This window comes from Myodes glareolus, chromosome 18 (assembly GCF_982192425.1).
Source record: "Myodes glareolus chromosome 18, mMyoGla1.1, whole genome shotgun sequence".
Taxonomy (NCBI): domain Eukaryota; kingdom Metazoa; phylum Chordata; class Mammalia; order Rodentia; family Cricetidae; genus Myodes; species Myodes glareolus.
The window spans coordinates 46,229,033-46,255,399 of NC_142043.1; the positions used below are offsets into that span (position 1 = coordinate 46,229,033).

Genomic DNA, 26,367 nt, shown 5'->3' on the forward strand with positions numbered 1-26,367 from the left:
GGGAATGACTTGTGTGATTTGAATGTTAAGAAAGAATGCCCCATGTGGGGGGGCTAATCCATCGTACTTTTTTCAGGCCTTTCCCCCAAGCTTGCCTGCCTGAGAGTTACATTGCCAGCATTTCCTGGAGTGCTAGACCAAAAATGAGATAGGCCTGAGGTGTGCCCTGTAGTGCTGAGGCAGGATGATGGCAAGAGCACGGCCTCACTGGGCTGTGTGTGGAGTGAAGGGCAGCTTGAGGAACTTAGCAAGATTCTGCCTCAATAAAAAAGGCCCGGGGATATAGTTCAGTGGTAGAACAGTTGCCTAGCTTGTGAGAGACCTTAAAGTCAGTTCCTAGAATCTAAAAAATAAAGTAGAGTCGGTGAAACCCTGTGATGGTGTGGCTGCCAGTGGTAAACTACAGCGGCAGCTTAGTGCAGAGTTAGGGCTGTGTCCTGGGTCTCTGAACCCCGATTCAGCCGTGACAGTGACTCTCTGATGGAGGCTGCTTTACATTTGCTTTGTGAGACTCTGCTTAATACATAAAGAAACTGAGGCTCAGAGATGTGACTTTGCCATAAAGAAGCATGCTTATTGTCATCCAGACAAAACTGCCCCAGGAAATTCCTGTTACTTCACCCTCTGCTTGCCTCTCTTGGGTGGAAGGTCAATACCGTTAGAATTGTCAGGCGCCAGCCTGGGTGGCCAACCTAATGGAGCAGAACAGTTCCAGCTCCAAATAATGGCAGACTTGGAACACAGCCCAGCGTAATTAAGCCCTGGAGTAAAGAACTTGATGTTGGTTTTGATTTGTTTCAATGAACAGGCTTGAAGTAGGAGTATATATTCAGAGCAAAGAGAAACAGTGGCCCTAGAGATTTATACCACTGTCTTTAAGATTGCTTGATCTTATATTTAATTTGGACAATTCTGTAAAAGTATGGTTGGGTTATTTTAATTTATATATATATATATATATATATATATATATATATATATATTTGGTAGATGACAGTGTTAAGCAGAGTAAAATTTGGTATTTCTCTACTCATTAAAAGACTTCCTAGTAAGTCTTTATGGATTTCCGGTAGAGTTAAAGACAGGATGACCTCATGACTCCAAATCCCCTAAAGACTTAACTTCATGTAACCTTGAGATATTCCATTGTTCTCTGTTCTCTTCACTTCATCTGTTTGGTTTCCCAGTAGTCAGTGTTTCCTTCGCAAGTAAACCTGAGCTGATAAAGTGGTAGTGTCTTAAAGGGGAAGGTAGGTGAGTCGGTTGACTTTTCTTGCCATGACACAGTATTTGGTGAAAACAATGTAATGGGGCTGTTGAGATGGCTCAGTGGGTCAGGGCACTTGCTGCCAAGTCTGCCAAATGAGTTCAAGCCCTGGAACCCACATGGTGGAAGGAAACAACTGGTTTCTCAAAAGTTGCCTTCTGACCCCCCCACATGTGTGCTGTGGTTTGAACATGTGTGCATGTATGTATATACATACACACAGAGAGTATAATAACTTAAATAATAAGTAAAAATTTAAAAAGTGAACAGGAAGGGGAGGGTTTCTTTTGGTTGTTTCAGAGGTATCAGCTTCTGGTAGACTTGCCCATCCTTGTGGGCTTGAGGGAGGGAGGCTGGGGTATGTGCAATGACAACAGCAATACTGCTGGGCGCTGGGCTGCATAGTCTCAGGCAGCCTGGACTGGCCCATGAAGCCTGTAGTATTCAGAATTTGTAAATCTTCCCTCAACCCCACCCAAAACTGTAATAAAAAAAATCAGATATGTATTTTTTAGTTAGTGTGAACTTGGTGTTAAACCCCCCCCCCCCCCGTATGTGTTGTTGTGGTGAGACAAGCTACAGTTTTGTGCATGGTAAGGATACATTATACTACTGAGATACACCCTGGCCCCTTTCGTTCATCTTCAGCTTTAGTGTTTTCCCTTCCTTTTACATTCTTGTTAATTTATTTTTTTTAATATGTATGCCATCAAGATACTTCCAAAAGTCAAAACCATATAAAGAGTCATGCCATGTATGGTGGCACACACCTGTAATCCCAGCTCTTGAGAAGCAGAGGCAGGTGGATCTCTGTGAGTTCAAGGCCAGCCTGGTCTACAGGATGCTAGGACTGTTTACACAGAGAAACCCTTTCTCAAAAAACCAAAACCAAAACCACCCAAACAAGCAAAAACTATGTCTTAAGTATCCAATTCCAGGACTAGAATTGCTGGGTGCATTGCTCTGCTGGGCCAGTGTCACAGGGTCCAGCAGACAGAGCTTGCTTTTCTCACAGCTGTGGACTCTGGAAGATGAAACCCAGGTGCGAGCAGAGTTGGGCCTGGCTCAATGTCTTACTAGATTGCAGGTGACTTTCTCTCTGTGTCTTCCGTATTTTCCTTTCTTGTATAACGATACCAGCTGTGCTGGATGTGAACTCCACCCAGTGACATGAGTTCATTTTCTCTGCTTCAAGGCCTCTACTCTAAACACAGTTCTGCTGGGAGTGAACATTTTTGACACAAGGATGGGGATGGAGTGGGTGGGGCTGACACATTTCAGTCTAAAACTTTGGCCTCCCCCGCCCCTTGCCCTCGAGCCTGGACATCCCAGGCTGCCACTGAACTCTTGATCCTGCTGTCTTTGCCCCCGAGTGCTGGGTTTCAGGGTGTTTCACTCGCACCGTGGAAGCACTCACGTCCCCACAGCCTGCACTACCCGTGTGTTGGCAGGCTTTTGAACTGTCACTTGATAGGTGAGAAGAAGTATTCAATATAGTTTTAATTGGCGTTTGTTTTTCTCAGTTTATAAAATCTGTTTATTGTTAATGACCTGAGATTCTGTAAGACACTGATATAGCCAGGATGGAATGGAAATATAGGGCAGTGGCGCTGCTGCCAACCTGGGCAGAGGCTGTGTGTGACTGAAGGATCCTCATGCTGGCAGTTCTCGTCTCATGGGACTCAGTATCCTATCTCCATGGAAACTAGTCTGACACAGGGATGGGCCTTGGGGATCACCTATGAATATCACTGAGAGATACGTGCAATGATACTATAAACAGCTGTAGGTGCCCTCTGCTGTCCCTGGCGCAGAGCTGCTGCCTGAGTGCCACCCCCTTCACAAAATGGAATGACATGTATGGATGGACAGAAGCTTCCCCAGGGAAGAGCCTCCAGCCCTGGACTCTGCCAAGACCCTGGGGCGACATGTGACTGCCAGACGGCTGATGCTTTTGTGGGCAGGGAGACTATACCTCCTCTTGGATTCTCTTCCATCCCAGTTTGGCAAAAGTCTTGACTCTTGAGCTCTTGAAGGAGAAAAATTCATACCAGGTATCAGTAGAGTGATCATCAGGCAGGTTTTATTTTTAGCAGGGTAGTAGGCAGAAACAAAGTTCCATTACCAGAGACTGCATATAGTATCCTACTTAGTCCCGGAATGGTCTGTTTTAGAAGCTGCCATTATAGTCGGCTACAACTAGATGCAGGGCTATGTGAAAAGGTGAACCTACTCATAAAGCTGGGCCATTTCCTGGGGGAAGTGGAAGGATACTGGTGCCTTTTGTGTGCTCCTCTGTGGGTGGATAGGGCTTAGTGGGAGCTGGCATAGAGCCCACTCAGGCCGGCTTTGTTTTTCTCAGAGCCTAGCCTTTCTTATCTATTTAGCTTGGATCTCTCTACCCATATATAAATCTTACTTATCTTCCTCAGTGCCCCTGACCTTACAGTTTTAACTTTCCCATTTGTTTTAAGCACAACAGTGATGCCCTTACTCTGGAGATACTCTGTATTGCTGGAATGGGTGTTGCTCCTGCCAGGGAGAAGACTGGAGAAAGGTGAGAGGGCTGGAGGGCAGGCTGTTGGTTGCTGCCTCTGTTGCAGAGGCCTGACCCTCCCCTTGCTAGAGCCACCACTTCCTCCTAGGTTCCCTTTCTCCAGAAGCCAACTCTCTTACATCAGTTCCTGCCTCCCTCCACTCCTTTCTTTCCCCAAGTCAAATTGTGTTTGACTTTCCATATGCAACCAGGGTATTTAAATCACTCAGGAATGGGCAGTGGTTTATAGTGTACAACTGTCAAACTTGAAACTTCTTCATGTGTGTGTTTAGATTCAAAGGAAACTCCAGTTCCTGAAACTGCAAAAGACAGTTCAGTGAGCTCAACCTGAACTCTAGGGGGATTTCTGGCCATTAGATAAAAGTCAGCATTCCTCAGCAACTTGTGAAACTGCTTCTTATCTACCAGAAAGAGTAATTTCTCTTCCCTCTGTCAGAAGGGACATATGACTGCCTGTGGCAAGTATCAACACATCAAAACCCATGCTGCTCTCCAGACTCCCTCAACATCACAAGTACCTGTTACACATTTCAAATCCATGCTTGTATCCTGCCCTTCTCACCTCCTCCTCTACCCTAAACTCCTTCCAGTTCACAGGATTCCCAGCCCCTAGCTACGCCTTCTTCTTCTTATCCTGCTATTGTTGATAATGTTGGCTGCTCTCTGTGCTCCGCTCCTGCTTCTCTGACTATGTTTTCTCTATTCTCTGCCCCCTGCTATGCTCCCCTCTCTCACAGATAGCACTGGCCAGGTCCAACCTGCTGGTCATGTTCAGTCTACTTCTTTCTCTCTCTGTTCTGGACTCTTCCAGATGCCTCTGGCTGTTCTCTCTCATATTTACAATAAAGTCCTTCCCCTAAACCATTCCATGGAGTGGTCATATCATCAGTCTATACAGTATGGACTACCAAAATCAGAGAACCACATCCTTAATGTGAACCATTAACTCTCCCTCTAACTCTCCTTGTTCGGATCAGATCATCAGATAATAAAATAAGATCACAGATTTTATCCAGTGGTTCTCTGATTGTGGCTTTCAGTTATGAGGTTGTGATAGTAAAACTACTACCCTGAACTCCAAAGGTCTGGAAAAGGAACCACTGTTCTTTTCAGGGACACCTCCTCAATGATGTCACTGCCAAGGTCAGATCACCCAACATACTGGCAACATCAGTTTTGGGTGATCAGGTCCCAATGTGGTTGTCTTAGTTAGGGTTTCTATTGCTGTGAAGAGACACCATGACCATGGCAACTCTTACAAGGAAGACATTTTATTGGGTCTGACTTACAGCTCAGAGGTTTAGTTTATTGTCTTCATGGCAGTGTATAGGCAGACATGGTGCTGAAGAAGAAGCTAAGATTTCTACATCTTGATCTGCAGGCAGCAGAAGCAACTGTGAGCCACACTGGACATGGCTTGAGCGTATATGAGACCTCAAAGCCTGTCTCCACAGTGACACACTTCCTCTAACAAGGCCACATCTCCTAGTAGTGCTACTCCCTGTGGGCCTAGTATTCAGACACGTGAATCTGTGGGGGCCGTTCCTATTTAAACCACCACAGGGTTTCTTGTTTTAAAGGAGTGGGGGTGGATGGGAGGGCATAAAATTTGAATTTTCTCTACCCACAAGGTTTCTGCTTAGGTGGCTTCATTTATCAGGGACAGGGAAATCCTCCTGGGAGCCAAGAGGAGTCTGAAAGCCAACAGAAAGATGTTTTCTCAGTATCAATCCAGCTGGGAAGCATTCTGTTAGTGACACATGCTCCTTCCCCCTAAATATAACTAAATGTTACGTGTGCTAACAACATAGCTTTAAAAAAAAAGTAAAACAAAATTATGCATTTTTATAAAACTTGATAAAAATAGTCAGATGTATATACACACACACTTGCGCACACACGCATGCACTGTTAGTTTTCTGACACTTTTATTCTCCTGTGCCTGGTCTGCTTTTTCATCTCCATTGTCAGTAAGGCTGTTCACATCCTGGTAGCATCCGCTTTTTCCCCTTTCCCTCTGGCTTTCTGTTATATTTCTTTGCAGGGCATTCCAGACTTGGTTCTGGTTTGGGGAGCTGGTTTACAGACAACTTTGCAGATTGTCATTGCCCTGGCTTCTCTCCTCTAGCATCCTCTTTGACGTTTCTTTTGGTCATAGCACGACAGTGGTGGGATGTACGCCCTGAATGTGGGGGTCCTGGGTGGTCAGGGGTGGTTCTCGCATCTTCATACTGCTCCTCTTGTTTTAATGAGTGAAATTGCATGCCATTGTCTATTTGGGAGTGGGTTTGTGTGTTTGTGTAGGTGCACATAGTATCTGTTAATGCCTTTTGTCTACCTAATGGGATGCTTCTCTAAGAGTTTTGAAGATTCATTTTATCTATTGGTGAATATATACGTGTCTGTGTCTGTGTGTGCACGTGCACACATGTGGAGTCCTAAAGAGGGTGTTGGGTGTCCCTTTGCATCCCTCTGCCTAAGCCTCTGAACAGGATCTGTGCCTCTGAACGGGACATTTTTCTTTTCTTTTTGGTTTTTCGAGACAGAATTTCTCTGTGTAACAGACCTGGAATTTGCTTTGTAGACCAGGCCGGTGTTGAACTCGCTGAGATCCGCCTGCCTCTGCCTCCCAATTGCTGGGATTAAAGGAGTAAGCCACTACCGCCTGGCTTGAAACAGGATCTTTTTCTGAACCTGGCACTTGATTTTTTGATAAGCCAAAAGTAAATCTCAGCGATCCTCCTGTTTCCATCTCCCTTGAAATTGGGATTGTGTTTATAGGAAATGCCTGACTTGTTACTAGGGAGAGTCCCCAATTATATTTGTGGTGGCGCTGTGCACACTGCGGTCACGAAGGGAGCATCACATGCCTTTCCTAATATAGCAGGTGTCTCTCTGGGTTAGAACACTTGGCATGGCATTCCTTGACAGTTTAGAGATGGTTGTTGCTTTTACTTTGAGACATTTTTACTGTGAAGCCCAGGCTGACCTGAAACTCCCACAGCCCTCTTGCCTCAGCATCTCCAGTGAGTGCTAGCTTTGCAGGCAATGTTACCACACCCTGTTTTAAAGCTGTTTGTTCCTTAAAATCACCTCCTTAAATTAAATGAGGCAATTCAGGTTGATGGGTAGAATAATAAAACTCCTTCATCAGATACAAAAATAGCTCAAGCTCCATTAACACCTAGAAAATGGGTAATCTATTAACTACTGTTTCCAAGGCAAAAATGAGGCAGTGTGTCCTAGGCAGTCCAAGAACTGGGTACAAGCTGTGTGTGGTAAATGTGTTTCTTTTGGGTGCCTTATTAGGCAAGGGATCCGATTATGGATCTTAAAATTCAAAGCTAAATTCCTTATGCTTAGTTCCTATTTAGAAGAGAGTCTGATTTTTTGTTTTTTATTTACAGAATAAGGTTAGTGAAATATGACAATTTCCTATAGTTAATGGTTTAAATTGCCTTTATGATACACTAGACATGGTCAGCTTTGAAAACATTATGCTAAATGAAGAGAGCCAATTTTCTTTTGAATGATTCTTTTATGAACTTTATGCAGACCAGATAAGTCTATAAACAAATCCAAAGAGACAGAAGTCACATTAGAGCTTACCTTAAAGGACAGGAAGTGGTTTCTTAATGTGTATGGAGTGTTTTGAGGAGATGAAAAGGTGTTGAAAGTAAGGAGAGCCTATTAGTTACACAACATGATTATGCTAAATAGCACCAAATCTTACATGGTAAAGTAGCCAATTGTATGTGAAGTGAATTGCACTTTAATTAAAAAAGGGCTCAGAACTCAGAAAGCATATTGGTCTTTCGTGTTTCCCAGAGGCAGAGGTATGAAGAGGTGAGCAGTGCCAATGCCAGTGACAGGTGACTGCCTGGATGTGGCAGCGTGCTGTCCCCATACTCACTGTTCACTGGCCCTTGTGCTTGGCAGAACTTATTTGCTTGCAGTTCTGGGGAGGAATCTAGAGCTTTGCTCAGTAAGCGCTGTACCACTGAGCCTCATGTTCAGCCCTCAGAATTTAGTTTAATGCAAAGTATATATCTGGATATCTTGCAGTGTCTGTTAAGACAGAGAAAGCCCTATAGGCTTTGCTTTATTTTGTTTGAGGCAGGGTCTCATTCTGTAGTCCACACTGATTAGAGATTACCCCATAACGAAGGTTGGCCCCAAACTCAAAGTCATCCTGCTGGAGCTTTCTAAGCTCTACGGTTGCAGCTGTGCCTCCCCACACCCGGTGTAAGCCTGCTACAATTTATAGAGTCTTATTTCAGAGGGAAGGCCATAGGGTAAGTTATTCTTTGGGGAGCTCAGGAGAGACTCAGTTACCATGAAATTGACAAAGTTGATGGCAGACCAAAAAGAGATAGTCTTATTTTTGGAAAAGGATGTCATTTAGCTTGGGCTGGCTTGAATTCCTCATCTTTCTGTCTTCACCTCCCCAGTTCAGGAACTAAGGACAAGTGCCACCACACCTAGCTCAAAAAATATTCTTTTGTTTTCTTTTTATGTATTTTTCTCTCATATAATACATCCTGACCACAGCATTCCCTCCCTCTCCTCCTCTCAGTCCCATCCGCTCCAGTCCCCCATCCCACTGCTCCTCTGTTTTCCTTCAGAAAAGAGCAAGCCCCCCAGAGATGTCAGCCGAACATGGCATACAATATGCAATAAGACCAGGCACAAACCCTCATATTAAGGCTGGGCGAGGCAACCCAATAGGAGGAAAAGGATCCTGAGAGCAGGCAAAAGAGTCAGAGACATTTCCACTGTTAAGAGTTCCACAAAAACCCCAAGCAAAACAGCTGTAGCTTGTGTTCAGAGGACCTAGCACAGACCCATGCAGGCTCCGTGATCAGTCTCTGTGAGCCCCTATGAGCTCCTGCTTTGCTGATGTCTGTGGGCTGTGTTCTCCTGGAGTCCTCGACCTTCTTAAACCTATATTTAAAATATTGTGCACTAGGACTGGAGAGATGGCTCAGTGATCAAAAGAATGCACTGTTCATGCAGAAGCCCAGGGTTCAGTTCCCTGCACTCACATCAGATGGTTCACAACCACTTGTAACTTGAGATTAAGGGATCCAACATCCTTCCAACTCCAGTTCCCTGGTACCCTCTGCTCTGTGCAAATACCTGTGTACACTCAGTGCACATAAACTCAGACACATACATACACAGACCCCCAAAAAGCTTTAGAACTTTGCATTCTCTTTTTCCTGTGAATTGTTTTATTGGACTACTGTTTATTTCTTTAGGGTACAAGTGATTACAACCAGGACCACCTGCTTGGGCTCTACTACCAAGTGTGGCCTCCAGGTCCCTACACAGTATGTGAAAATCCCGTAACATAGGAGATTTCAGCTATATTGGCTTCTGGGAGTCCCAAGTCATGTCCTGCCACTCCAGAAAATGTAATGATGAAAGGCCAAAAGAGTCTATGCACTGTAACTACACGGGAAGACCGGGCTCAAGCCTCCTCAGCCCGCCTTTGCAGGTACCAACAGCAGCCTCAGCTTCACAGGTTTCAGGTGTGCATAACTAAACAGTCTTGGCCAAACCGTGTCTGGTTCTCTGAGGCTTCTGGACTCTGGGAAGTTTTATTGCTTGGGCAGGCAATTTTATTTCCCTGAGATGACTGTTCCTACTTGGCGCATGGGTGGAGAGACACAGCCTCATCTTGGAGTGATCTCTGTGTGTCACTGTTCTGGCAGGTTTAGGGCTTTGCCTGAAGACTGTGCCATTGCAGGGATCTGCAATTGTCTCAGCGACTCTGAAAAATACTTTTGTTCCTCTTATCTTGGTGGCTTCAGCCATGGTAGAGGAGGATTACCAGCTTTGGATGAACATTCCTTAAGTGATTAACATGCAGAATTGAGCAAGAATATGACCCAAAGTTTTCAAGCGTACAGGAAACAGGTGCAATATGAACCAGAGCTGTGGGTTGTGTGTCTGCTTTAACCCCTAACTAGACATGTGCCAGGGCCAAGTGAAGAGTCAGTCCTTTGTAGCAAAAGCCTTCTCTAAATCCTTGTCTTAATCCCATCAAATTAACCATTTTAAAGGGAACAGTTTAGTAGTGTTAAATATATTGACAATGCACAACTACCAGCGAGACAGGGTTTCTCTGTGTAACCTTGGCTGTTCTGGAATTTGCTCTATAGACCAGACTGGCCTTGAATTCAGAGATCCACCTGCCTTTGCCTTCTGAGTGCTGGAATTGAAGGTGTATGCCACCACTATCTAACAAGATCTCTATTTTATTTTATTTTTTTTAGAAGATTTATTTGTTTATTATGTATACAACATTCTGCCTCCAAGTATGCCTGCATGCCAGAAGAGGGCACCAGATCTCATTACAGATGGTTATGAGCCACCATGTGGTTGCTGGAAATTGAACTCAGGACCTCTGGAAGAGCAGTGAGGGCTTTTAACTAGTGAGCCATCTCTCCAGCCCCAAGATCTCTATTTTATTTTTATTATTTTTATTTTTATTATTATTATTATTTTTTTTAGAGACGGGGTCTCACTATGTTGCCCAGGCTGGAGTGCAGTGGCTATTCACAGGCGCGATCCCACTACTGATCAGCACGGGAGTTTTGACCTGCTCCGTTTCCGACCTGGGCCGGTTCACCCCTCCTTAGGCAACCTGGTGGTCCCCCGCTCCCAGGAGGTCACCATATTGATGCCGAACTTAGTGCGGACACCCGATCGGCATAGTGCACTACAGCCCAGAACTCCTGGACTCAAGCGATCCTCCTGTCTCAGCCTCCCAAGTAGATGGGACTACAGGCGTGCGCCACCGCGCCCGGCAAGATCTCTATTTTAAAGATTAGATTGTTTGTACGTTTTTTTTTTATTTCAAGAGTTATATATTTTAGATTTTTTAAAAAAGATTTATTTATTTGTTATATATACAGTGTTCTGTCTGCATGTATGTTACCAGAAGAGAGTGCCAGATCTCATTGCAGATGGTTGTGAGCCACCATGTGGTTGCTGGGAACTGGACTCAGGACCTTTGGAAGAGCAGGCAATGCTCTTAACCACTGAGCCATCTCTCCAGCCCCTATTTTGGATATTTTATCTCTAACAAATAATGCAGATATCTCTCCCATTCTATAAACTCTCCTCTTCCACCTTCTCTTCTCCTTTGCTCCCCTCTCCCTCTTCTTTTCCTCCCTCCCCTTCTCCTCTGCTCTCCTCTCCACCCTCCTTCCTCTGCCTCTCTTTTCCTCTTCTCTTCTCCCCCTCCCTCTCTGCCTCTCTTCTCTCCCTTTTCCCCCTCTTTTCCCCTCTTCTCCCTTTGCTTCTCCTCTCCCTTTCCCTCTCTTCTTTCTGTTATTTCCCTCTCCTCTCCTCCCCATCTCCCCTTTAGGTTGACTTTGAACTCACGATCCTCTTGCCTTAGCTTCCTCAACACTGGCGTTACAGGTGTCCCACCACACTTGGTTTCCTTTCACTTCCTTAGTACTAATTCAGTAAACTGGTGAATTTGATTAAGTTCTGTTTACCTGTTTCTTTGTTTGTTTTTACTGTCATATCTAAGAACCCATTGCCAAATTCGGGGTCATAGGAAATTAATTTTATTTGTCCTCTGAAAGATTTATGTCTTAACTTTTTTGGTTTTTTGAGACAGGATTTCTCTGTAGCTTTGGGGCCTATCCTGGTACTCACTCTGTAGACCAGGCTGGCCTCAAACTTGCAGAGATCTGCCTGCCTCTGCTTCCTGAGTGCTGGCATTAAAGGTGTGCACACCCACTGCCCCGCTTGTGGCTTAACTTTATGTGTAAGTCATTGAGCCATTTTAAGTTAATATGATTAGGCTCCACCTTTGCTCTTCCTATTTGTAGACATTCCCTGTGTATATGGGTTTATTTTCATGTTCTCAGTTATATTTATGCCACTTATTTCTGGGTTTTATTTTGTGTTTTGAGACAGAGTCTCACTCTCTAGCCTTGGCTGACCTGCTATGTAGACCAAGTTGGCCTTGAACTCATTGAGATCTGCCTGTCTCTGCCTCCACAAGCTGGGACTAAAGGTGTGTGTCACCATGCCTAGCTCTGTGTGTGTGTGTGATTATATATGAATATATATGAATGTATATGTACTATTATATATTTGAACATTTTATTTACATATATATATATATATATATGGGTGTTTTGCCTGCATGTATATCTGTGTATCACATGTGTTCAGTGCCCATGGAGACCAGAAGAGGGTATTAGATCCCCTGGGACTGGAGTTATAGCTGGTGTGAGCAGGTTGTGTATGCTGGGGATTGAAACTGGGTCTTCTGGAGGAGCAGCCAGGTGCTGTTAACCACTAAGCCATCTCTCCAGCCATTTTTTTTAGATGTTTCACTATATAGCATTTGCAGTGATCCTCCTTCCTCAGCCTTTCCAATGCTGAGATTACAGATTCAGCCCACTTATCCTGGTTATATATTTTTGTTTGTTTTTGAGATGAGTCTTTATGTAGCTCTAGCTGGCCCAGAACTTCCTATGTAGACCAGCCTGTCTTGTAGTACAGAGATCCACCTTCTTACACATCTCCTGAACGCTGGGATCAAAGGGGCGCTTTACCACACTGGCTTTGCCATGATTATTCTTGCCAGTTGTTTCTATATGCGCTAAGTTTCTTGTTTCTCTTCTACTAACAGGATCGTGGGGTTGACAGCTCCATTTTTCAGAATCCCAAAAAGCTTCATCTAACTATTGGAATGTTGGTGCTTTTAAGTGAACAAGAGATCCAGCAGACATGTGAGATCCTGCAGCGTTGTAAAGAGGAGTTCATAAAGTACGTAACGGCAGCCATGGGAGGGAGGCAGCCCATGCTGGGGTCTTCCTTATCACAGGCTTGGTTTCAGATGAGGGCTCTCGATGGCATGGGAATCAGATCGTGACTCATTTATTAAAGCATATGTAAGATCTGTCTATTTTATGGGTGTGAGAGTTTTGCTTACATGTGTGTATGTGCACTTTGTATGTGCCTAGTACCTACAGAGGTCAGAAGGTATCAGAGATCCTGGAACTGGAGTGACAGATGGTTGTGAGCCACCTGTTCTTAACTGCTAAGTCATCTCTCCAGCCCTGACTCATTCATTTGTAGTACTTAACATTGGACTATTAACTGAAAGTTTGAAAAGTTACTTAAAGCATGCATTAATAGTTTTAAAATTGTACTAATTGATAGGCAAATTTTGTTCTTAAGCAGAATAGCCCGTTGTTTGATCCAGAATAGCATATTACTACAACTTCAGTGGCTTAAGACAACACACATTCATTGTGGTTTGCCATCTGTGGGTCAGGAAAGGGGAGGAAGGGCAGCCTAGGCTGGGGTCTTCAGTATCACAGACTTGTTTTTAGATGAGAGAGCTGGGTGACCTGGGAGTTTTGTTGTTTGTTTATTTATAAGGAATATATATACACATGCCATGACATACATGTGGATGTCCGAGGACAGCTTGCAGAAGTCAGTTCTTTCCTTCCGCTGTGCAGTTCCAGGTTCAGACTTGGCTGCAGTACCTTTATCTGCTGAGCCATCTCACTGGTCTGTCAGGAGACGTATATGGGTTTCACTGGACTGCAGTCAAAGTCTGGGCAGAGCTGTAATCCTCTGTAGTGTTTTATGGAAAAATATCTTTTTTCTTGCCTTTAAAGTCCAGCTTTTAGAGGTTTCCCACATATGACTTCTTTTCCCCAACATTAATTCTAATATTGCGTTTCTCTCTACTTTCAGTTGTCACCTCTCTCTGTGACTACAGTAGGAACAAGCTGTTGGCTTTTAAGGACTCTGACTTGATTGAGTCCATCTATAATCAGATTGATTCCTATTATCAAGCCCCTTAACCAAGACATGAAAGATAGTGGGACCTGGTTCTCTTGGAGGGCCTATCACAGTTGTTCAGGCAGAACTGCAGCATCCCTTAGGAAAGAATGTAATGCTCCCTCCTCCTTTCTCCCCCTTTCCCATTTCTTCTCCCTCTCCTCCTCTTCCTCCGTGTCTTCTTTTATTTACTTAAATAATATGGTCTTACTGTGTTACCTCAGTCGCCTGCCTCAGCCGCTTGAGTAGCTGGGATTTTATGTTGCCTAGGATAGTCTCAGACTCTGAGGCTCAAATCCAACCTTAGCTTCCCCAGTACTGGGATTATAGGTGTAACCACTGCACCTGGCTAAAGCTAAAGTTAGAAGAGGAGGAGAAAGGGGAGGAAAAGAGGAAGGCTACTGAGATGATGTACACATGGAGTTCCAAGAGGCTCAGGCAGAAAAGTCTTACATTTGAGGCCCACCTGACGCACAAGACTTTACCTCAGGAATGTAAAGATCAACCTAATGTGGTATGGTGGCATACGTCTATTAGTTCAGGATTTGGGGATGGAGATGGGTATCAGGAGTTCAGTTAAGGTTATCCCTGACTACATAAGCCAGTTGAAAGAAAGTGTGGGCTTCATGAGACTTTGTCTTGAACAATCAAACAGTCCTACTCCTCTCAAATAAGAAAGTAAAAACAATAAAGAAGTAAATATATATTTTTTTATTTTAGTCAATAAGAATATCAAGCCAGGCATGGTGGTGTACTCCTTTCATCCCGGCACTTAGGGGCAAGGTTTGAGACTAGCCTGGTTTACATAGCAAGTTCCAGGCCAGCCAGAGTTATATAATGAGACCCTACTCCCATCCCCCCAGAAAAATCAACTCAGGAACTTTCTCAGGCCAGGCTGAGTTATTACTTATTTTTTCAACTGTACAAATTTAATTTACACATATATCTAACATCGAAGCATCACTTCAAAGAGCCTCCTCTCCTCTCTCCCTCTCTCTTTATAGTCTCTACTTTATCTTTCTCAGATGTTTTTCTCCTTTCCTTTGAAGCCAGTTCTTTTCGTGGGGTTTGTGGGGGTGGTGAGGTAGCACCAGCCGGTCTAAGTTGAGGTTGGGCATTCTGTCCTTCCAGGCTTCATAAGATCAATCTCTGGGGGCTGGAGAGATGGCTCAGTGGTTTAAGAGCATTGCCTGCTCTTCCAAAGGTCCTGAGTTCAATTCCCGGCAACCACATGGTGGCTCACAACCATCTGTAATGAGATCTGGTGCCTTCTTCTGGCCTGAAGACATATACACAGACAGAATATTGTATACATGATAAATAAATAATTTAAAAAAAAAAAGATCAATCTCTGACCACCTTGCTGTGAATAGCACAGCTCACGAAGTAATACGGCTTGACATAGAGAAGCACAAAAGCATGGAGACACTTGCTTTGGAAGTGTCCTGATGGCAGTGGCCGCGACAGTGTTCTGAATAAGGAAGTTCTTAGTGCCCTTGAGCACGCATTGAGAGGAAATGGCTATGACGTTTTTTGACACAGCCATTGTCTCTTCTGTTTTTTGTCATCTTGAAGTTAGGACCCCAAAATACCCTTTCTCTCTTTTTCCTTAAGATTGATGAAGAGAAATTTGGAAACTAACTCACTCACTAAATTTTAGAGAATTCCAGGGAGATAGGTTCCTGAACCTTTGCACAGCTTTGATCTGGGAACCGTGCCCAGGAATGGTGAGGAAATGAAGAAATGATAGACAATAAAACATACATGCATACAGAAAAACTGGGATTGTGTGGGCTGGGCTCCCTGATGGAGAAGCCATAGTACCTTGAAGCTCAGCACATTCATTATATGTAGTTAAATGGCGAGGTATTGCATACAGCTGAAGAGGGGTTATTACATACCAATAAACAAGAAGGCAGAGTTATTATGTACAACTTAACAAGGAAACAGGTTTAGCCTGTCTGGGTAGGAGCAGTCTCTATAAGGAAGCAGTCTTCAGACCATAAACATGTGTGGGGAGGGGGAGCCCAGTAGACATTTTCTACACACTCTGTCAGCATTCAGACCAAAAGAAGGCTTAGCATCCCTCTCAGCCTCACCCAGAGAAGGCTTTTTCACCATGGCATTGAAACCCTGGGGTCCCTGACATGTCAATAGCACACACTTACTCAGGACTTCATTTACTCAGGGCTTCCTCTACCCCCACAGTGGCTCAGTGGATAAAGAGCTTTATATACAAGCATGAGGACCTGAGTTTGCATCCTCAGAACCCATGTAAAGCCAGATGTGGTAGCACACATATGCAATCCCAGCACTCCTGTGTTGAGATGGGAGGCTGAGAAGGAAGTGCATGGACCAGCTAGCTTGGAGTATGCAATGATGAACAACGAGCGGTCCTGTCTCAAACACGGTGGACAGCAAGGACTAACACCTGAGGTTGTCCTTTAATCTCCACACAAGCACCATGGCATGTATGTGTGCTTATATCTGTGTGGGTATGCACATGTGTGCACATGTACACACAGACACAGACACAATCTTTTTTTAAAACCCCCTTATTATATACAGGTGCTGTAGTACTCTAACACGGCTCTGTAGAAATGGGTCACCTAAGCTGGGCGTGGTGGCACACACCTCTGGAGGCAGAAGCAGGCAGATTTCTGAATTTGAGGCCAACATCTAATAGTGAGTTACAGGACAGCCAGAACTACATAGAGAAACCCTGTCCCAAAAAAAAAGGAAATGGGTCACCTGACTCACTGGGCAGGACAGGGCAAAAGATCTGAAGGTTTTCTCTGTGTTACATATACGTCTCTACATTGCTTTGTTCAGGGGCCAGTTATCTATTTCCTTCTTCTCCTTTATTTATTTATTTTCTTTGAAACAGGGCCTTACTATGTAACCCTGGCTAACCTGGAACTCACTATGTAGAACAGGCTGGCCTTGAACTCACAGACATCCTTTGCCTTTTCTGGTTTATTTTTTTAAAAATCTTACTTAAAATTCAAAATAGTTTGGTGTTCATCATTAGATAGATGCAGTTTTCTTTGTAAAAAAAATATTTAACAGTCTTATTCTTCATTATATTCTCAATTCTCTTTTTGCTAAACTAAACTGAAAGTATCTACATTTTCCTGGCTGCCAGTGGGATAATCCTGCTAAGAAGAAAAAAAAATTAGAGTTAGATAAAATATTATGTAGCGAAGTATTTGTTCTTCTTGCCTTAAGAAAATCAGGTCACAAGTTTTCATCGCTGTGGTTTAATCCTAAGCTATGGGCAGACCTAGCCGAGTACATCCCTTTTGTGTGTTTAGTGCAAATCGGAGCCTGGAAGCCGGTCAGCATCTGTGTGCACCGAGAATAAAGAACAATCCTAATAGTTCTAAGACTCTGACATGACAGGATGGAAATGGTAATTGTAGTTTTTCAAATTCAGCAAAGCTTTTGAAATAGGACAAAGTTGCCCTGCCAGAAATCTGCAGTGCATGCAGAAAGATGTTTGAAGATGCTCTTTTCAAAAAGCTGGCAAGATTGGAGACCAGCAAGTCAAATAAAGCAAGCTCCCCTCCCCTGTACTCCCAGCCCTCTTCTCCTGCCCCTCTGTGCTGTGTGCACTTGTTTAAAACATCTACAGTGCAAACTCACTTCTATGATGTCAGATGAGGGTCAGGTGTCTAGAGGGTTTCCTCTAATGATGAGATGTCACTTAAAAAAATCGTATTAAACTCTGGTGAGGAAATTGTCTTTTGTTTTTCACTTAGGTTTACCTTTTGCCCTCAGCAAAATTGGTAAAAAAAGCTGTGATACCCTTAGGAAGTATGCCAGTGTGTAATGGCATTTCTAACCTGGACCTACTCTGCTGTAAAGCTCCCAAAATAAAACGTGCAAAGGGAAACTCTGGAACTAAGAGGACCCCTGTAGACTGTGCCATAGCTTAATGTGCTGACATTTCAAGTTGAAATATTAAAACAAACTTTACTTATTTTGGGGTTTGATAAAATTGTAGTGCTGTGTGGGTATTTGAAGGATGTGGGGAGTTGAGATCTGGAGGTCCTTTGAGACTAAAGGATGCTGTCTACCCTGAACAGCTATCTGTTGAAATTCTTAAACTTAAGGCTCATGCAACTCAGTAGATTTTGAATGAATTATTCAGTGCTGAGGAAACTGATGCTCAAATGTGTCCCTTGTGACTTTTCTCTGTGGGATGTAGGACAGAAACAGAGCAGTGGCCCCTCGTTAGTGCCAGCATCTGTCTCCTGAAGCCTGAGAGTCCCTCACAGGTGAGGGCTTCAAAAAGTAAACCTAAGAGGGACAAGGGCTGGGGAAGAGATGCGAACTGTGGACAGATGCTAATTTCTAATTATTGCACCTGAGGTCACCTTTAAGTTACCAAGACAACGAACATTTATTCTCTTTTATGCTCTTTAATCTCGTTCTTGATAAATCTGTGGGTAGTTTGCAGGTGCTTCCATTTCTGCTCATAAGTAAGCTTGGGAGCCTGTTGTCTTGATGTAGCTCTTGTTCTTGGTACCCCATCTCATTCCAAGGATTTCAAGTCCTCAGCACCAAGGAAAAGACTGAGAGGGAGAAACTTGACCTGCAGATCAAGGTAAAGAGTAATTGTACTTTAGCATTGAAATCTGGTATGGTTTAATGACACCAATATACTCGAACAAATTCTAGAAAGATACCAATTTATGATAGTTATTATCTGATAAAAGCCAGTAGACCAGTCTGCATAGTGACTCACACCTGTAATGTTGGTTCTTGGGAGACGTAAGTTTGCCTCAGGTTCAAGCCAGCCTGAGCAACATACTCCTAAGACAGCATGGGCTGCATTCAGAGCTACATACTCGTGTCCTGTCTCACAAGACAACAAAACACAGTATGATAGGTTTTAGGAGAGAATTTGGGCTCCCATCCATGCAAATGTAATCATGTCAATCTTAATATAATGATGATGAGCAGCATATCTAACACTCTGCAGGTGGTAAAAGTCCACGTGGCTCTTACATGAGGCGTTAAATATAACCTAGTTAAAACATGGTAGTGCTGATCTAGCTATGCAGGGTGAGTTTTTAATTTTTTTTCAGTATTTTGACTCTCTCTCTCTCTCTCTCTCTCTCTCTCATGTGTGTGTGTGTGTGTGTGTGTGTGTGTGTGTGTGTGTGTGTGTGAGAGAGAGAGAGAGAGAGAGAGAGAGAGAGAGAGAGAGAGAGAGAGACTATGGGGGTTCATGTCCCATGGCATGCTTGTGGAGGTCAGATGACAGCTTTCAGGAGTCTGTTACCTCCTTCCACCTTATTGAGGTTGTTTCTGCTATGCTAGTACTTCAGGTCAGGGCCAAGGCCAATGAGTGGAGCTTTTGGGTGATTCTTCTGCCTCCCTCTCCCATCTTGCCATAGGAATGCTGGGATTACAGATGTAGGCCAGTGTATCTGCCTTTTTTTTTTTTTAACATGAGTTCCAGGGATCAAACTAAAGTCATCAGACTTGCATGTACACCTGTTAAACCAACTCACCAGGGTTAATTTTAAAAGCATAAGGAAAGCTAGGAACAGCACATACATCTGGTTCCAGCTGGAAGATTAAAGCACGAAGATTGTTTTAGTCCAGAAATTTGGGTCAGCCCAGGCAACTTGATAATACCCTTTCTCTTTATGTTTTGTTTTTGAGACAGGGTCTCACCATGTAACTCTGACTGACCTAGGACTTGCTATGTAGGCCAGGCTAGCCTCCAGCTCAGAGAAATCTGCCTACCTTTGCTTCTTAAGTGCTGGGATTAAAAGTGTGTGCATACTCTGCCCATTGAAACCGTATCTCTTAAAAAAAAAAAGTGTGTGTGGTGCAGTTAGTATAAAGTTGATTCTTAAAACAAATTATCTTGCATGTACTTGGTTAGGATAGAATGGCCATCTTCATATTCCTAATCAGTACTGAATTTCCTAATCAGTACTTGGAATGGAGACATATCTGATTAGGTTTCAGGCTTTCTGTGAGCTGGGATATTTTGAAATGTTCTATTTTATCTTAAGCACTGTCCCCAGGAAGACTTCTAAGCAGGGCCATAAATGTTGGTTGGGTGGTTGGGTATAGTCTCAGGTCACCGTCTTTTCTTGCCTATACAAGCTACCTTCCTATTCAGGATGATCTCATGGTGCTTGAAGCATGGCTGCAAGCCCATCCTGTCTACAGCCTGCAACCTGGCACATGGGTGAAGTTGGCACCTCAGCTGTACTCAGTGCCCCATGCTGGCCTCCTTTGTCTAGATACCCAGTCTCTGCAGAGACTGCACTGCATGCTGGCCTCCTCTGTCTAGATACCCAGTCTCTGCAGAGACTGCACCACAAACCTAGTCTGCCTGTCTGGCAGGTGTAAAGAGTACCCCAGGGGTTGTAACTCTCCTGATTTCCAACCTCTCTCACTTGGAAAGTAATTCCATAGGAAATCCCCCACCTAAGGATCTTCTGAGTGTTGAAGGCCTTGGTGTGGACACTTGGACAAACTCCTAAAGGAGGAAGGCCATCCCAGCTAAATCTAGCTTGGTGATCACAACATGCGGGGCTTGGAAGCAGCAAAAGGAGGAAGTTGTGAAGTACCTTGACAGTCAAGTAGTTTGCCATGGAGAGCTAAGCTGTAAAGCAGACTTAAGGAGTAGGTCTCAGGGCTTCCAGTAGAGCCCAGAAGAGGCCATGATGACAGGCCATGATTGCATTCCTCCCAGCGTTGTCCAGAGCAGCTTTCTCCAAAGGGTGGGGTATCTATTCGGTGTTGACTAGAGATCCCTTGTGTACATGTTTTATTTAAGGCTAGAGATATAAAAGGAGAGAGATGGGGCCTAGCCATATGATACTTAGGGAACACAATATAGTGAGTGGAGCTTTCCTGGCTTTTGATGGGCAGGAAGCTCTTTCTAGGTGAAGTATATGTCTGTTAGAGGGATCTGTGATGAAAACACAATAGTGGGAATATTCTGGTTACCATCAAATGGCAATTTTTTGGTTTCCAAAGCTGGACCGTCTCATGCTCCCTTAGGTCAAACAAGTTGAGACTCTAAGTCCCTGGAGAGGCAGGGTCTGCATCCCGGCTCAGCAGGGGAGAAGCTGTGGAGGACAGGACTTCAGTTGCTGTCCACCTTAAGAGTAAGGGGTTAAAACTGGGCAGTGGTGGTGCTCACCTTTAATCCCAGCACTCGGGAGGACTCTTGTTTGTTCCTGGCTGCTCAGCCCCGAAATAATCACACAGAAACTATATTATTTGCAGTACTGTTTGACCAATAGCTTAAGTGTATTTCTGGCTAATTCTTACATCTTAAACTAGCCCATTTCCACTAATATGTGTATTGCCACGAGTCTGTGGCTTACCCGGTAAAGATCCATCCCCAGCATCTGTCTCCGGTGGGGCTACATGGTGGTTCCCTGACTCCGCCTTCTTTCTCCCAGAACTCAGTTTAGTTTTCCCCACCTACCTCTGTTCTGCACTGCTATAGGTCCAAAGCAGTTTCTTTATTAATCAATGGTAATCACAGCATACAGAAAGGAATCCCACATCAGATCTCTGTGAGTTTGAGGTCAGCCTGGTCTACAAGAGCTAGTTCCAGAAGAAGTCCCGAAGCTACAGAGAAACCCTGTCTCGAAAAACCAGGAAAAAAAACCCCAAAACCTGATGTAAACATGATAATGTAATTCTTTTCTAGGCCTGCCTGCCCCTCTTCTCCTTTAATGCCTGTGCCTCAATCTATATTAAAACTCTTTCTTAAACATTTCTCAAACATTGGTTTAAACACACAACCAAACAAACACCTAAAAATAAAACAAACAAAACTCCCAAACAGTGACTTGGTTCAGCAGCTATGATTGGCTGTACTGCCATTGCCTAGAAAGGGATTTGCTAGCACAGGTGAGTGTGGAGGCTTTTCATTATGTGGACAGGTGGTCCTGAGAGGCGTTGTTGGTGTGTACATCTAGTGAGCGCACACCTCTTGTAACTTGTAGAAATAGTGAAGAAAGAAGGGCCAGCACAGTAGGATGCCGTTGCAATCATGTCATCCCTTGGCTCTGTCTTAGAGCTTGTCAGTGAGAATTGGAACCTGGTGTGGTGCTGAAAACACTCTCCTGTATTTTGCAGTTGTGGGCATTGAATGTGTAGTAACTTGAAATTAGAAGGACAGCTAGAACCCCACAGGTCTGTTCTTGTGCTGTGTGACTATGCATATTAACCATCGTTCACAGCACTGCAGGCTTCTTTGCTTTCACAGCTGTGAAAATCTAATGTTGTCTTCTTTGGCAGTGACATTACTGGTGGCAAACCCCTAGAAGTAGAGATGGAGGGGATTGAATACATGAATGATGATCCTGGTATGGTGGATGTTCTTTATGCCAAAGTCCACATGAAAGATGGCTCCAACAGGTAAGTTTTTAATGTGTACATATTTGAATTAAGAAGTTTCTAAAAGTTTGGGGGCCTTCTAGGCTTTCAGGGCATCATCTCAAACTCATATCCTTTCTGTCTCAGCTTTCTAAGTACTAGGATTACGTGTGTATACCAGCATGCCTGGCTCTTTGTTCATTAAAGCAAGTATTCTAACATATTCAGAGAGGAGTTGGTTGTGGGAGGAAGTGTCAGATTGTTAGCCTAAAAGACTCTTTGAATAGTGGATGTTGATTATAACAGCCAGTTTTTTTTTGTTTTTTTTTTTTATGGAAATGGATTGTGTGTTTTTCAGTGTAACAGGAGGCAGGAAGGAAGGTCTTGTTGGATGGGTTTCACAGGTGATGTGATGGTGATTTGGTGAATACCAAGACAAAAATGGGGATAAAAAAATCTTACTGTCATGGAATTATTAAGATTAAACTACATAAAATGTTAAGAACAAGACAGTCATGATGACACAGGCCTGTAATTCCAGCACCTGGGAGGCAGAGACAAGTGGATCTCTGAGTTCGAGGCCAGCCTGGAACTGACTTCCTGCGAATTCGTTCTCTGACTTCCACACACATGCCCCCACCCCCAAATAAATGTAAAAATACTTTTAAAAAAAGAAAGACAAAAGAAATAGCCTGGATTATAAGTGGAGGGTTTCTAAGAGGGTTGTAGCTGTATTAGTCATAAGAATTAAAGCAGTAATCAGTCTCTGATGTTTGGGTGATGTTAACACGTGCCACGTGCTGTTAGCAGTTTTGTCTGTGTTTTGAGATAGGGTTTGCAGGAGCCACTTCTCCCTGTCTGCTGTGGGTCCCAGGGATCAGACCCAAGGGGTTCAGGCGTGGCAGCCAGCAGCAGGCTCCTCTGCTCATGGAGTCATCTTTTTAATATTTTTATTTTGTGAATGTTAGGTTAGCCTGGGCTATATGAAACCTTGTCTTAGCAAAACAAATAAAAATTCTTCCTCCTTTTGAGTAGTGCTCTGTTGAATTATAAAAGTCTTCTAAATGCTGTTACATTTTATTATGCTACTGTTTTTAAAATATGTGCTAATGCCACTGCCAATGTTATCAAAATATTTAAGCCCCGTGAGTTGTGAAGCCCATGATAGCTGCTATCCATTCTTAAAATTTCTACCTTTCGTCTGAAAACTTAAATCTTGTTTCTGGCAGAAAGTGCTGACAGCTGTTTTCCTGTAAGTTCTTTGTAAAGACTAATACCCCCAAAGTCGGGTGTGGTGACACACCTTAATCCTAGCACTCAGGAGGCAGAGGCAGGCAGACCTTTGAGATTTTGAGGCCAGCCTGATCTACATAGTGAGTTCCAGCACAGGCAAGCATACATAGTGAGGCCCTGTCTCAGAAGACAGAAGCAATAACAGAAAAGATAAAATGAAAAGGAAATATTACCACATGGCCAAGTCTGATCAGCCACAATTTGCCTGGCAGTGTTCTAAGTGTTCTTGCAAGTAAACAGAGATTGGCTTAGTGCCCAGTTCTTCCAGACAGCTGTCTGCTTAGGTGTGCAGGCCAAGTGCTTCATATGTAATGTCAATTTCACGACAAGTGTTTTAAGCGGCTGTGTGCTCAAGGAGCAGACAGTAAAGCTCTGTCATTTTCTCTTTATCAAGGACAGACGGGTTGCGGCTGTCAAGCTGCAGATGTTTAATGCAGACTGCTACTGTTCCTCTCGTGCCACCACCGCCCTGGCCGAGGGAGCACAGCTCTACATGCTGTTGCCTTCTTCACTAGTTTGAGACAGTGGTTCACTGCTTAGCCCAGGCTAGCCTTCCTCTTTCAATCCTCCTGCCTCAGCCTGCTAAGTGCTAGGATTTTAGGGCACGTGACCGTGCTGGGCCACACCATTGCTTCTGCACCATGACTTCAAGCATCATCCGGTAAAAATAGCAGCTATGCTGTACGCCATGCTCAGCATATGTTCCGCCACGGCTCCGTGCTCCAGCTAGTGTTTCAAGACTGGTCTTGAGGGCAGCCCAGTGGCTTGGTTGGTCCAGGTGCTTGATATTCAAGCCTGGCAACCTGAGTTCATGTAAAGGTGGAAGGAGGATGATTTCAGAGAATTGTCATGTGACCTCCACATGTTTGCCACACACAGCTCCCCACATTGATAAATATTAAATTTAAAAAATAGTTTTGACGTCATGACCCCCTCCCGATGTCTCAGGACTGACTTTACAGAATACACCCACTGGGAGAACCTGTAGTCTACATTCTTGTCTGTTTAGACTTGTCACTCAAGACCATACTTTCTGGGGAAAGTATCAGTAAGTTTCAGTTAGCATTAATGTGGCACAGCTCACGCGTAATATACTTGAGGCCTGGTTTGGTCTCCAGCGCTACACACATATACTCATATTTTCTTCATTTGCGCTTTGCAATATTTGTACAAAGTAGAGGCTGGTGTGCAGATACATACTTACAACTCACTGCTGTGAGACTAAAATCTATGCTGACTCGCAGGCATGCAGGTAACAAGGAGGCAGACGGAAAATTACTTGAGATTATAATGTGTGATTCTACACAGTAATGAGAATTTCCTCATCTGTACTTCAGCTCTGTTTTAAGGCACACGTGGCAGAGACCAGACAGTGTAGTTTGCTGTGTTCTTGGTGGCTCAGAGAGTAGCAGAGAAGAGCTAAGAAAGGACTATGGAGTTACTGACGGCCTCGAGTGTTTTCCCTGGTGCTTGCCCTTTGTCCTGCTGCTGAGACCCTGAGTGCTGTAGGTCTTTATGCGCAGAGGACAACAAGTTTAAGAATGGAAGCAATAAGACCCATTGAACTGAATTTCTTTTGAAGCAGTTCTCACATTCGATCTGTCCCCTCACTAATGGAGAACTCAGGTCTCAGAGGCCAGTTCATCATAACTTCCCCACAAAGCCGGCTCTTACACCTTTGGTGCACTTCCTTTGTCAAAGCTTTGTGAACTGAAGGTGAACTGTCATTGAGTCCACTAACATGATCAATCAAGAGCATTTTGAGTCATTCCCATCTCTTACTGCTCGATATTGACTTTTTATTGTCTATTTCTCATCACAATAAGAGCTGAGTGTGTTATTTCAGGATTTATAAATTCCCCCTTCCCAAATGTACACTTTAAAGAGACATATGTATTCTAAAGCTCTTGTTTAAGTCAACTTAGAAACCTTCTGGAATGTCTCCTTTGTGCAAGGAAGTTTGGAGGGCTATGCTAATTGATACAGAAGCCGTGTGTGTGTGTGTGTGTGTGTGTGTGTTTGTGTGCGCACGCACATGCACAGAGGGTTTTTTTCTTTGCTCTACCTCATTAATTAATTAATTAACTTTTGATACAAGGTCTCTTACTGAAACATAAGCATATTAAGGAGTCCTTGGTCTGGTTAGGGCTACATAGTGAGATTTTTTTTATTTGTTTTACTTTATTTGTTTTTAGTAAGGTTGTTTGTATAAAGTCAATATAATAATTACAGTTGTTAGCCAACAGAAAACATCATTTAAAAGTTAAAAAGCTGTATACTCATTATTCAACAAATTATAAGATAATTAAGAATATGTGACAAAACATGTCCAAGAGCTTTTTGTAGGAAATCATAAACTGTAAAAGATTTGTGTATTCAATAATAGATGTTGTCTTAATCTGTGTTCTGTTACTGTGAAGAGACGCCATGACCACAGCAACTCTCATAAAGGAAAGCATTTAATTGGAGTTTGCTTCGTCCACTTAGTTTAGAGGTTTAGTCCACTATCCTCATGGTGGGGAGCATGGCAGCACACAGTGAACATGGTAGCTGAGAGTTCAACACACAGATCAGATGGCAGCAGGAAGATAGATTCACTGGACCTGGCTTGGACTTCTGAAACCTCAAAGCCCAACCAGTGACAAACTTCCTCAATCAAGGCCATACCTTCCTCTCAAATAGAACCCTTCCCTAATGACAACATTCAAATCTGTGAGTCTGTGGGAGCCATTCCTATTCAAACCACCATAGATAACATTTAAAAACATTTTTATTATGGGGCCTGAAAGATGGCTCAGCAGTTAAGAGCACTGGCTGCTCATCCAAAGGTCCTGAGTTCAATTCCCAGCAACCACATGGTAGTTCACAACCATCTGTAATAAGATCTGGTACCCTCTTCTGGCTTGCAGGCATGCATGCAGGAAGAACACTGTATAGATAAAAAATAAATAAACCTTAAAAAATTTTATTGTTAGTCCTTTGAGAATTTTGTACAGTGTATTTGGATCATATACATCCCCCATCTCTCCCCCTTATTCCTTCCAGGTACTCC

The 26,367-nt window shown here is 43.6% G+C and overlaps 1 protein-coding gene and 1 non-coding gene across 6 annotated transcripts in view; one reads left to right on the forward strand and one right to left on the reverse strand.

Annotated features, from left to right (window-relative positions):
• Positions 1 to 26,367, forward strand: part of Ascc1 (activating signal cointegrator 1 complex subunit 1) — an 88,200-nt gene that overhangs the window by 19,895 nt on the left and 41,938 nt on the right. For all 5 annotated transcript variants that reach the window (XM_085679668.2, XM_085679669.2, XM_085679666.2 and 2 more), the window contains 2 exons: positions 12,490 to 12,626; positions 21,945 to 22,064. In XM_085679668.2, the coding sequence (XP_085535794.2) occupies positions 12,490 to 12,626; positions 21,945 to 22,064 (257 nt within the window). The remainder of the gene's footprint in view (positions 1 to 12,489; positions 12,627 to 21,944; positions 22,065 to 26,367) is intronic.
• On the reverse strand, positions 10,341 to 10,640 carry LOC148119145 (signal recognition particle RNA). Its single transcript, XR_015735553.1, has one exon.